Source organism: Penaeus japonicus, unplaced genomic scaffold (genome assembly GCF_977035675.1).
Source record: "Penaeus japonicus unplaced genomic scaffold, GWHDUDI00000001_assembly GWHDUDI00000009, whole genome shotgun sequence".
NCBI classification, from domain to species: Eukaryota; Metazoa; Arthropoda; class Malacostraca; order Decapoda; family Penaeidae; genus Penaeus; species Penaeus japonicus.
In genome coordinates this window covers 5,489,649-5,502,148 of record NW_028234411.1, presented here as the reverse complement: position 1 = coordinate 5,502,148, position 12,500 = coordinate 5,489,649, and the positions used below count along the sequence as shown (strand labels likewise).

Here is a 12,500-nt window from a genome sequence, read left to right as displayed (position 1 = left end):
TGGCTGGTGGCAGTGGTGTCATTAGAACGCAAACGAAGCAGCTGTGTTGCTTTTCTCCACCTTGAGATCCCTCGTACGGCAAACTTTTCCAGCGCTTCAACATCTCCACAACTAGCAGGGCGAACTTCATAGAAAACAAACCTACAGAAGAACGGTTTTATCTGCTATAAATTTTAACTGATCAAGAAAGATGACCCTGACTAATTTTTTTTTTTGTCATTTCAACTTTTTGCAATCCCTGAAATTTCTAAAACACTGCTTTTATCCTCTATCAATATTCTAGGATAATTATATACTGTACTCTACAACAAAGGGAAGAGAAGGAAAACAAATGATTATGGGCATAACCTTCCCTTCTTTGTAATTTATGACTTATACCCATGACTCCACTACAACTTTATTTTATAATGATCTGGTGACAACAGCAAAAGTTATTCAGTCCAAATCCATTTCAATAATAATTCATGGTTTCTGTAAAGACAACACTTATTTCTATTAAAATAATTGTTGCTTTAACAATACCTTCTCATAACTGAACATTACCTGCATCTTTCCATAACAGGAGCGCACACTTCTTTATAAGAGCGTGTCAGCTCCTGCCTGCGCCTGATCAGGAGCCACTTGGTGTTGTGGACATGCCGAATCACTTCTTGCAAACCTCTAGGTAAGTCAAGAGTTGCTTCCCAACCATGACTATCCTCAGCACTCAAGGCTAAGCCTGGAAAAATTACCATGTTTATGTGTATGTGTATACAACTATTTATACATATATCACATAATATATAATGAATATATGTTATGATATATATATGGGTTATGATGATGGTGCGTCACACCCGTGTGACACAGTTAAATGCCCGATGACGGGGCGACACACCAGTGTGACGTTCCCGATGCAATATTGCATAGGCCCAGTGTAGGGGGTTTCCACTTATCGCCGGGCCCGTCAGGAATGGGTTAAGTGACCTCTCCCTTAAATAAATCAAACCACACACCATTCATACAAGGAGACACACAATCACATTCTTGCTATAAAATCTGCCTCACCTTGCTCAATCACTTCAATAAGCTGGGCAGTGAGGTGTGTGTGCCGGAGAAGTGTGGCAGACACAAGGCGGCCAACCTCCTCAATGGGATGATCGAGGGAAAAATTTGTGTGCAAGGAATGTCGTCCACTTTGCCGAATCTCTCGATCACAAATTGAGAGGAACATCTGAACGTATGGATCCTGGAAGTAAGGTCGATTTGTTACTGTTCACAAGAGGAAATTGGGATTACCTTTTCAAAAAACAATCTGAACCATTGAAATATGAGACAACCTAACCTTGTGATGCATAATTCAAATTCAATATAAAAATTAACATCCCCAACTCACCTGTGTCTTCCCTTCCATTAAGGCAGAGAGGAAATAATCGGCCATATTTGAGAAATAAGAGTCAATTTCAACCTGGGGCCCAGAGGTTGGTCCCTGTGGCCTTGACTTCTTATGTGCCAAGGGGTCTGCTGGACGAGGAAGTCTGACATCTCCTGGTGTTGTCACAGAGCCCGGAGTTGTAGCCGATGAACCAGTTCGAGCTTCCCCTTTCTCTTCGTCATAGGGGTCAGGTGGCTGAACGGTCTGTGAGACAAAAGTTAGAGATGAATTCTATGAGTTTGTGCAATTACTTCCTAAACACTGTTGGCAGTTTAGTGGTTATTTTTTGTATTCATACAAAAAAATGTGTAAAAATGTTACAAATATAAAAATTTCATTAAAAAAATAACAAAACACTGTGTCAATACAATGGTAGAAAAAAAAAAAAGGTTTACTAAAAGATGATTCAAAAGTTTTGAAATCCTCCTTGATTTCGAAACTTCATTCTCATCTTTCAATACACCTTTTTTTTATGCAAAATGGGTTAGTCTACCATCTTAATCTATATGCTATCATTCTCTTTTGTTTGATAAATTGTCATATCTTACTTGAAAGAATGAATAGGAATAATAATCTTAATGACATATCACCTAAAATAGTGTACAAAACACAAAAGTTCAACACACAACTTACTACATATTCTTCATTTAGATATTCCAAAAGTCAAATAACACTTTACCTGACACCCAGCTCTCATGAACTCTGCTGAAATCCACTTCTCATGATCCAATTCTCTTGGAGTTACAGGCTGGCCTCGAGCCTGGCAACTTGCATAAACTCCTATGAGCATGGCAAGAGCCCTCTCTGTGTCTACCAGTGGTGAAGACAGTGTGCTTGCATCAAGTACCTGCATAGATAAGCAATCATCCATAAAAATACCAGTATTTTGTCTCGAGGGAAATCTGTATAGATACCTTTATAATAACAGAAATATTAAAAGATAGATAGATAGACTTAAGTTCAAATTCATCTTCAACAAACTGGTATTCACACAACCAACTCACCTGTACAACTTCTTGTTCTGGGTCCATGTAGTTCCCCACAAAATAACTGGCCATCATATCCTTGGCTCGAGCCGAGTGGTTAGCCATTTCCCACACCTGTGTAGCATCTTGTCCTGCATAGTACTGAAGTATGTCACTACCACAGGGAGCGGTCGATCTGCAGACATAAGTTGGAATATAACAACATCATCGTAAACCAAAATAGTTATGAATGTGGAAAATTGGGACAATATCTTTCCTTGTTGTTATGTGGCTTCACATAAAATATGCTCTGATTTCCCATTCCAGGTAATTTTCCATATGAAATGAAATAAGTACTTCATTTATCCTCTCCAATTTGTGAATCAAATCTAATATTTTTTTATCAAACCCATTCTCTTAACTAGAAAAAACGCACATTTTGACCTAAAAAAACAAAAAGACAGCTAAACAACAAAACTTTATAATTGTATAATAAGAGTATATTGAATAACTCAATACCATACCTGAAATCCTGGACATCATACACTTTTCCATTCACCACTATCCATAACCCTCCATCTTTGTTGTGATTTTCTAGATCTGCCTTACGAATAACTGGTACTTCTTCTGTCTGCTTTGATGCATTTACTGGGGAATGTTTAAAAATCCAAGTTATTATTTTTAAAAAATCAATGAATCACAACCTAAATCAGTCATGAATAACCATTTCTTTTCTCTACAGTTCTTCAGTTCCACCAAATATCTTCACACAAATTAAAGGAAAAAAAAGAAAAAGAAATATTCCAAAAAATGACAAAATCAACGAACCGATGATCCCAGGCCAAGCCATGTCTTCCGTGTCCTCCCTGTCAGCCCCAGGTGCCAGCTGATTGAACCTATCCAGGGGCTCCAGCAGGCTCAGCAAGGGTGAGATAAGGTCACACGAAAGGACCACATTGGGGTTATGAACCGACACCACGAGGAGTGACACAAACAGCTCACTTAGTAACAGGCCTGAGTGAAATAAGAAAAGGACGAGGGAGTTAGAGACAGAAAAAAGGTAGTCTGACTTGTACTAAATTTCACAGACAAGTATATCATAATAGTACTTCAAGTCATCAAAAACTTTTCAGCAACCTCACCTGTGATGTCTCTCTGGAGGATGGTGCAGGTTAGGGCTGTGAGACGTGTATTGATGGTAGCCAGGGAGGTGGCGATGGAGAGAGTGTCTGACACGTGTCCCACCAGCAATGATAAGTATTTCCTTAACAGCCAGCCTGCTCCCTCAAGTTCACTTTCTGCAGTATTGTTTAAATGATTATTCTACAAGTATAAAATTAATATAACTTTTCTATACATATAATTTAATAGTATCTTACATAATTAGCACAAAAGTAAAATAAAAACAGTTACATCCTCATGTACATAAGTATTGGAATAAAAGATATCAAGCCTAGCTAACCATCTTACATCACACACACATTACAAACATGCACTTCTTTTCACTGTTGAACAACAACTTGCCTTGCATAACATGTCTGGGGCTCATGTTACTTTCCACTGGGAACAAGTGACTGACTAACAGGCGCTGAAACCTCAATAGCAGTTGAATGGATGGGGACAGATCTCCTTGTACTCCATCTGCACTCATCATACTGCCACTTCTTTCATTATGGCCATCTATCAGGACTGCAGAAGAGATCATAGACATGTTGTCTGGTGCTATTGCCTGAAACAGAAAACCAAGATATGAGTATCTAATTCAGTGGACACATGAAATATTTCTTACAGCCTATTCAACTTCTGTACAAAACTGATGTTTAAGAAAACTCATTTTCAAAATGGAAAAAATGAGAACTATACCTGTAACCGCATTAGTGTTTGTGTTGAAGCGTTTCTCAAAAGCTGTCGTACTAGGTGGAGTAGTGGCAACGTGGCAGATTGGTCATCAGACATGGAATTATCAAAGGAACGTCGAGCAGCAGCCCCTTCTCCTCCCCTAACATTCTTTCTGGGACTGATGTTAGCTCCTCCAACACTGTTAATACTACCTATGGTGGCACTCTGGCTCTGGGTTACTTTATTCTTTTCTGTGCATTCAGCTTCCTGCACTTCAACTGCAAAGATAAATTCTTATTAGATAAAAAATATATAAAGAAAACATTTTCATCAAATAATGATTTAATAATCTCCAAAGTACACATTTGAAGATCCTTACACTTTATAGCAGCATCAAGTGCCATTTCCAATCCTCCATCTGCCATAAGACTTGAGACGAGAAGATCTATCATGAATCGACGTCCTGAACTCATGCTGGAGATATCTGAACCTGTGAATAATAAAAATTTAAATATGTGCAAAGAAATAAAAACTGATAAAAAGACCTTTGGAACAGAATTATATTGCATCACATCAACCTTGACTAGCTCTGAAATAGAAGTGTACATACAATACTATCATTTACTTGCAGACCAGAAACATATTTCTTGGTCAACAGAACAAAGGAACCCTACAATGCAATGACAATGCTATTTTCTAACCCAACAGCAATTACGACTTGAAAATGATTCCAAACTTGTATTGGAGATTTACCTGTACTTGGCAGAAGAGACGATAGAGCTTTGGCTCTTTCTTCTGCTGTCGGTAACAAGATGGACCAGCCTGTCTGAAGAGTTGCTTGTGCAGCTCCCTATAATAAAACTCAAATTAAGATTGGCAACATGTCCAGAATATGGGATAAAAAAATATGAAAGCTAAACATATGCAAATATCAAAACATGGTGAAATATAATGAATATAGAACTTACAGATGATGCCTATGATCTTACACATTTTCAAATCTATTTCATTATCACTGTTCTCTCTATCAAGAGTAAGAAATAAAAAGATAATTTCCTTTAGCATACCTGAATTGTTGGAAGGACTCCAGAGCTGCTTGCAAGATTGACAACTCTCTGTTTCAGGCTGCTGAGGAGTGAAGACCCAACATGCAAGCCCACGCTATCTACATCTGTATGATTCTGCACAGAAGCATGTAACTGAAAAAAAGACAGGTATATAAATATACACACACAAACAATTCCTATTCTTATCTTTACTTCTTTATTCTTCTCTCTATTTCTGTCTTTAATCTTCCTATTCCATTACCTGTAGCCTAAGAAGATTGAGCCCAGCAACCACCATGCACTCCTGTTCTTGTGAAGGAATGTGATCATCTGCCAGGCCTTCTCCCACACGATCCAGCAGATCATTAAGCTTTGTGAAAGTTTCTTCACAAACTTCAACCACATATGGGGTGCGTGTGGAAACAGACCATGACATCTTTGTACTCCAAGCAAAGGTCTGCAACAAAAAAATAAATAAATAAATAAATGATTGACGTATAACTGAAAATGTAAAAATATACCAGTTGATCCTACAAAATCATTTCAGACTCAAAATCATAAAATCTTAAAACAAGCTTATCCTACAAATTCCTAAACCTATCGCCAAATCCACCAACACTGATGCTACTAACTTGAGATGGGCCACAGGCAATGCCAATAATACTCTTCCCATGCAATGGTGACATCAGCGTTGGTTCAGCCAGAGCAGCATGAGGAGAATCTCCCAGTTGTGCTTGATCATTACGGCCCCAAACGTACACCTCTCCATCTTCAGTGAGGACCACACTGTGCATACAGCCTACTGCAACTTCACGGACCTTCTTGCCTGTTACGTGAGGGAGATAAATGGATGTGTATATATTGCTTAATCCAATGATGGTGAATTCTTATCATATACGTTATATATCTATTTGTAAGATTCAGAAAAGTTGGAGCTATGACTGACGTATTTGGGACATTATACATAACTCTTCATCCACTAGGTACACAGGACATCAAAAAACACACCTGCAAGAGCCTTGACCTGCCTTGGATACCGAATGTGTTCTTCACTATTGTGGCCAAGACGATGGTTGTCACCTTTGCCCCATGTGAACAGGGATCCATTTTTGCTTAGTGCTAGAGAGAACTGAGCTCCACAAAATACTCTGCAGATTTCTTGTCCCTTTAAACAATGAAACATACATCCTTAATACATATACTTGGGTAAGTTTGAACTCTTGGTGCAAGCTGATATATTCATGTACTAAATTCCATTTAACATTTCACTACCATCTAAAACCAAACTTCTAATGCAGTTTGCTTGATAGATAAATTTGTTAGGATGACAAAATGAAATTCTAAATTTGATAGGCAGAATCCCTTTTTCTCTAATGGGGGAAAACTCAAAACAAAAATGCATTTCCAACTCACCTGTAACTTATCCACCAACTTAGGAACTTTTGAACCATCTGAGCCACCTCTCCCAAGCTTTCCATAGTCTCCATCACCCCAGGAATACACCACACCTGAATCTGTCACTGCTATTGTTTGCGCATCACCGCTTCCACAGGCCACGTCAAGGACACGTTCACCTGTAAATCGGTGTACATTTTAAGATAGTGCTCTTTCTCAAGTAAAACTCCAATTAAAATCTACAAACTCACTTATAATTTGCATAAGTCAATGATTTTGTTAATCTGAATTCTACAATATAATCATTAAATGTATCCATAAAGATATGAATCTAAATTATATCTTAACATACCCTTTAATGCTGATACAAGAGTTGGAGTACTATGATCATCAGAAGAACCATGTCCCAGTCTTCCGTAGTTGCCTCGACCCCAAGTGTATAGTTCACCCTCAGCTGTTATAGCAGCACTGTATGTTGAACCACAAGCTATGCCAATCACTGTCTTTCCTTGAAGTTCTTGAATCAAAGTTGGTTCTTCCCTTGAACTACTGTCTCCATGACCTAGGCGACCACCATCTCCATTTCCCCATGAGTATACCTAGTACAATGAAAAATGGAAAATTAAATAATTGCACACTTTAACAGTATTTCATAAACAGCAGTGAATCAAGTATCACTATAAAAGAATACTGAACAACATTTTTTAAAAAATATACAAATACTACATGAATTTAATAACTCTGATATCCTATCAACTCATACAGACAACTCGTGCAGAAACTCCTCACCTGGCCATTAGCAGTGAGAGCCAGATAGTGTTTTCCATCTGGGTGGGTTGCAATCTTAAGCACCTCATCTTCAGGTTGGCCTGGAATTGGCTGTGGACACTGTGTCTCTGAATTGTAGTAGAGGCAGTACATTGTTCCCTTTTGTGTGAGGATGAGCAAGCAACGCTCAGCACATGCAATAGATTTTATTCCCAACTCTGCCAGTGAGTCACAGTAATTCAAAGGTCTTGATGGACTGGAAACACCTGACCAAGCCAACCAACCCCAACAAAGGACCTGAAAATTTAAACATAAAATCAATTTTTTACAATATACAAAACTAAACACAATGAAACAAAATATCAGTAGCATTTCCTAAGCATATAAGTCATCAAATACACCATAAGATGTCAATTTACCTCTTGGCCCTGTGTAGGTCTCCCATGTGGGCTGTGAAGAGGTGGAGTGTGTGGGGCAGCAAGGCGATCCAGGTGACAAAGGAGGATTACTGCTGCTTGTTCCAAGTCTACACTTACTTCCTCGTCTTCTGGCAACTCCAGGTAACGCAGTAGACACTCAGTTGGGCTTACCTAGATGCAAGTTAGAATAAATCATACATCTTAATTGGCCCTTCATTAACTTAGCAAAGCCATGACTAGAAGCAATAAAAAAAACTATGATAAGGTAACAGCTAACTTGTTTCATTTCAAACGGATAAGTCACAACTAAAAAGATGTATTTACCTCCAATGGTGCATTTTCATCCCACAATGTAGATGAGGATGGCTGTGACTTGAGGAGGGGGATAGAACCAAAGCGATGGAGCACCGGAAGCAGTGGTGCGCTTGTGCCGTGGCTGCTGACGCGATTGTCCACCTGGTTCAGTTGATTGGAATTTCAGATGAAAGATAGTCAGTAGGTAAGAGATAAAACCAAGGGCAGTGTTAAGACTTTACTGCTTTATTAGTCAAAATGTATAATCAACTCCAAAAATGAACAAAACAATACTATTGTTCTAAAGTCATTCCCACAGAAATAAATACTTATGAACATCCCTTATAAGTAGTTACTTGTATATATATAAAAAATTCTATCATAATTGTGACTGAAGCATCTGACATATATATATATAAAATGCAAATTTATTTCGTACTGATTGTAATTATCCTCTTTATTATTCATTTTCCCTCCAAATTCTATGCAACATACCTGATTCCTTCCAGAATCCCACAGCTGGAGCAGGAGAGTGATCACTGTCAGTAAGGTGGAGAGAGTGGCCCGCTGAAGTGCCAAATGGAGCAAGAGGGAAAGTGCCATGTGCCGATCACCAAGAGGCACACGAGTCATGCTGCTTCCACCAGTTCCTGAATCAACAAATGGATTTCAGAAATCACAAAAGCAAAAGACTCAATGTTGACTCTTACTTCCATTCATAAGGAATATCTCACACCTTCCTAATGAAATTATAAAACTAAATATCTTTTCAAATTAATCTACAGCAGTCACACATATTGAATCATTACTTCCATACTTGGTAGACAACCCATCTAAGAGACTAAACATATAATAAAAAACACACACAGAACCACAGCTTTTGACTTCAGACAAAAGATATCTATCAGCCCCTTACCTCCTCCTGACACCTGACTCAGAACAACAGAAGTGAGGAATTTCTGTGACCTCTCAACCACATCCAGCCACACCGATGATACGGAGGATTCGTCAAACAGTGTGGCCTCTGGAAGCGTTTCCAAAGCTTCAAGAGATTCCTGTTTAGAAAACAAAGGAATAAAAGATTAACAATAATGAAGCAAGTAATCTTTGCTATGTAATATCATATAAACCAAAAGAACGTTCAATTACTTAACACAGCCCACACTAAATATGTTCATTTCCAAGATAAGTGTAAGAAAAACAATATGATTATCAAAAAAGTTAAACATAAAAATATTCTTTAAAATGTCTCAATGAGGCCTATTATAAACTCAAACAAGGCTCTATTTCTTTAAGCTGAGTAACCTTACAAACTAGTACACAATTTTTTGACAATGTCATTCTTTTTAATTTCTTCACTTGTGATAAAGCATCTGCTCTTGGCAAAATATTCTAAAACACAAGATACCCAATGCCTAAAACTTGCAATAAATTCATAATACACTAGGATAACAGGCAAATTTTAAGGAACTCTATTTGATTTCTATAAAAATATATCAGAAAGTCTTCTAGAATCAAACTGAAATATTACCTGCAGCAATTCAGTGCAAAGATCAGCATCCTCGCCTGACCTCCACGCTCGTCTGAGGAACGCAAATGCAAAATTCAATGCCGCTCTTGATCCAACTCTTGCGAGTCCCAGAGTGGCTCGCTCAGCTCCAGCCCCTCTACCCACACGGCTCTCTCCCCATACACTCGCTGTAAGAACTTTCTTCTTTCCAACACTTTCCCCAGCTTTTGTTTCTGGTGGTCTGGCTCTTTTCAGTGCAACAAGATATCTAAGAAAAAAGGAATATATGTATAAAAACTTATATCATACAAAATCATGCTAAGTATTATGTATGTAAAAAGATACTACAAGTTGAATTTCAAATTAACCTTTTAACCTTAAAACTCATTACAAATCCCTTTAAAAGTTTATCAAAATTCTATGTCGCATCATCAAAGGTGCACCCACCTGTGTGCCACCATAAACCTCTGTTGGAGACGACTGGCAGAGAGCGTAGTGGAAGCAGCCTCTAAGCACATGAGTCTCTGCTCTTTTACAAGCACATCTAAACACTTCTTCAGGTCACTGGACTCTGGTTGCGGCCCCCATGTCCACCCATCGAGAAGAGAGGGCGAAGGAGGGGTATAGGCTTCACCATTCTCAAGTTCTCTTTCTGCCTCTTCACGGTCTAGCTTTTGGCACGGTCCACAGTTGCAGCCACTCTGAGGCCCACATATTCCATCACAGCAAGGACAGGTCAAGACCTTCATGCCACAGTAGTAGTGGCCACTTTCCCCTGCAACATTTTTAGATTATCTTATAGACTTATTTTACAAAAATTCAGTACTATAATTTATACCATAAATATAATATACAGATAGTAAGTTATTATAAAATGCAGATTTTATTTCCAGTTGCAAAATATTGTTTTAAAGTAATCAACTTTGGTAAAAAGTAATTGCATGGTTTCTATAATCAATTTCTAAATAAAACAATTAAATATCCCAATGACAGGACCATCAAACAAAACCACTTACCGACACACTCATTGCAGTATAATCAATCATCTCAAACAAAACAAAAACATTCTAGAGAAAAGCAAAAACAAAAGCAAAAGCAGTCCCATACACACCTCTTCTGGCAGTGACCCCAACAGAGTTAAGGATGCCTTCAGCATGTGGCCCTGCAACCTCCCCATCTTTGACCATCTGATTGTACAGTGAGGGAAGGTTGTCTGGTTGCAGGAGGCTCTGCAGGTCTGACTTGAGCCACTTCACATCCAGGCGAGGCTGGGGGCGGAGGGTTACCCCGCCCATTCCACCCTGCCATAGCAGTGGCTGCCCTACAGCAGTCATTGTGGTTTTGTTTTCTGAAAGGTGATGAACTTGTTAGCTTTCACTATTTTGGTGGTAAATTCATTCTCATTCCTTTTGCTTTCATTTTTCTAACAAGGTGTGATTTTTGCAGATAAATGATTTAGTAGTTTAAAATAATTAGCAATATCAGTAAAATATCAATTAGCATTAGGTTATATATTAGATAGCTTCCTGAAATAAAAGAAAAAACAAGTAATGACACTTTTTTTTTTAAAGATTGCTCTTAAAACTCTCATTAATGCAACTTTTTTGTAGAAGTCTCTTTGAAACAGAAGTTTCTAGGCCTTTGATGATAACATTATAAATAACATGAATAACATGAAGCCTTTAAATCATATTTACAGATTTATAAATGTATCAACTTTTCTTAAAGACTTTTATTTTCTAAACATGGGATATCAATTATGTGACTACTTGACAAGATCAAATATGGTTCACATCATTTAATAAGGTACTAGTTATTGAAATAACAAATCCTTTCATATTATAGAAGAACACTTCATTAATAAAATTCCTGTGTAAGCAAATCTTATAGCCTAACTGAACCTCACAAAAAATTAATTGAGCCACACAAATGGAGAAATTAATAAATAGTCATAATCTACTTTGAGGCATAATATTTTCTTTACCATTATTCATGTGTGAAACCAGTGCATACAAGGTACGCAGCAACCAAATATGAAAAGCACTACATGTGAAATGTGAAACAAATATCATTTTTTTCTGCAAAACCTGCTTTGTATCTTACATTCACCATTATATATAGACAAAGAGACACATGTATCTTATTATTCAAGAAAAGGTGATTTCTACTTCATAAAAAGTTTATATCATTATTGATTAACTACTAAATTTATATATTCAAAATATACCTTTACACAGATATAATCTGTTTCAAAATGTAAACAAAAATTTATATACAAGAGTGATTTCAACAAATATATGTAAACAAAAAAAATACAAAAGCAAATAAACACAATAACCACTTCAAAATTATAAAAAAAAATCTTTACAAACTGATTAGTACATAATAACCCTTTAAGGAGGTTGACACCAAAATCCATCAGATAACAGTGTCACACTTTACACATCAAAATCAAATAACCAATTATATTTCATCACCTTTAACTTATATTCTCTTCATCATCACTGATCACTATAATTACTAATAAGCATACTTAGTCATTAAAAACTATAGAACACTTCTCAATCTTCTAACATTAAGACTGCGGAAAACATTTGTTGTTTGTGGTTAATGTTCTGGCTTTGAGTGTAGCTGTTATTTTGTTTTAATTTAGTAAGTGATAAGTAACCACCATATACCACTTCCTTTATCATGAACTGTTTACCTAATTTTTCAAATTATCATTTAATTATACAATCAGCCTTACTTACTTAATTCCTCTATCATCTGCAAACATAATGAACTAGATAGTATGATGTTATAATTATTACACTTTTTTCCACACAAACGCTTAAAAAAAAAGCATACACA

At 37.2% G+C, this 12,500-nt stretch overlaps 1 protein-coding gene across 9 annotated transcripts in view; it reads right to left on the bottom strand.

Annotated features, from left to right (window-relative positions):
* Positions 1-12,500, bottom strand: part of HERC2 (E3 ubiquitin-protein ligase HERC2) — a 48,306-nt gene that overhangs the window by 34,377 nt on the left and 1,429 nt on the right. For 5 of the 9 annotated variants that reach the window (XM_086539596.1, XM_086539592.1, XM_086539593.1 and 2 more), the window contains 27 exons: positions 10,762-10,998; positions 10,098-10,425; positions 9,672-9,918; positions 9,057-9,195; positions 8,637-8,790; positions 8,171-8,309; positions 7,847-8,017; positions 7,449-7,724; positions 7,012-7,258; positions 6,678-6,838; positions 6,273-6,429; positions 5,897-6,090; positions 5,527-5,721; positions 5,286-5,417; positions 4,972-5,068; positions 4,598-4,708; positions 4,243-4,496; positions 3,900-4,108; positions 3,522-3,673; positions 3,208-3,393; positions 2,904-3,027; positions 2,419-2,575; positions 2,094-2,261; positions 1,376-1,618; positions 1,048-1,228; positions 544-718; positions 1-141 (listed from right to left, as the gene is read on the bottom strand). The exon at positions 1-141 is cut by the window's left edge and continues 19 nt beyond it. In XM_086539596.1, coding sequence (XP_086395722.1) covers positions 1-141; positions 544-718; positions 1,048-1,228; positions 1,376-1,618; positions 2,094-2,261; positions 2,419-2,575; positions 2,904-3,027; positions 3,208-3,393; positions 3,522-3,673; positions 3,900-4,108; positions 4,243-4,496; positions 4,598-4,708; positions 4,972-5,068; positions 5,286-5,417; positions 5,527-5,721; positions 5,897-6,090; positions 6,273-6,429; positions 6,678-6,838; positions 7,012-7,258; positions 7,449-7,724; positions 7,847-8,017; positions 8,171-8,309; positions 8,637-8,790; positions 9,057-9,195; positions 9,672-9,918; positions 10,098-10,425; positions 10,762-10,984 — 4,961 coding nt within the window. In that variant the 5' untranslated portion in view covers positions 10,985-10,998. Of the gene's footprint in view, positions 142-543; positions 719-1,047; positions 1,229-1,375; positions 1,619-2,093; positions 2,262-2,418; positions 2,576-2,903; positions 3,028-3,207; positions 3,394-3,521; positions 3,674-3,899; positions 4,109-4,242; positions 4,497-4,597; positions 4,709-4,971; positions 5,069-5,285; positions 5,418-5,526; positions 5,722-5,896; positions 6,091-6,272; positions 6,430-6,677; positions 6,839-7,011; positions 7,259-7,448; positions 7,725-7,846; positions 8,018-8,170; positions 8,310-8,635; positions 8,791-9,056; positions 9,196-9,671; positions 9,919-10,097; positions 10,426-10,761; positions 10,999-12,500 lie in introns of all 9 variants that reach the window. The other 4 variants (XM_086539597.1, XM_086539595.1, XM_086539594.1 and 1 more) reach the window with 1 other exon arrangement.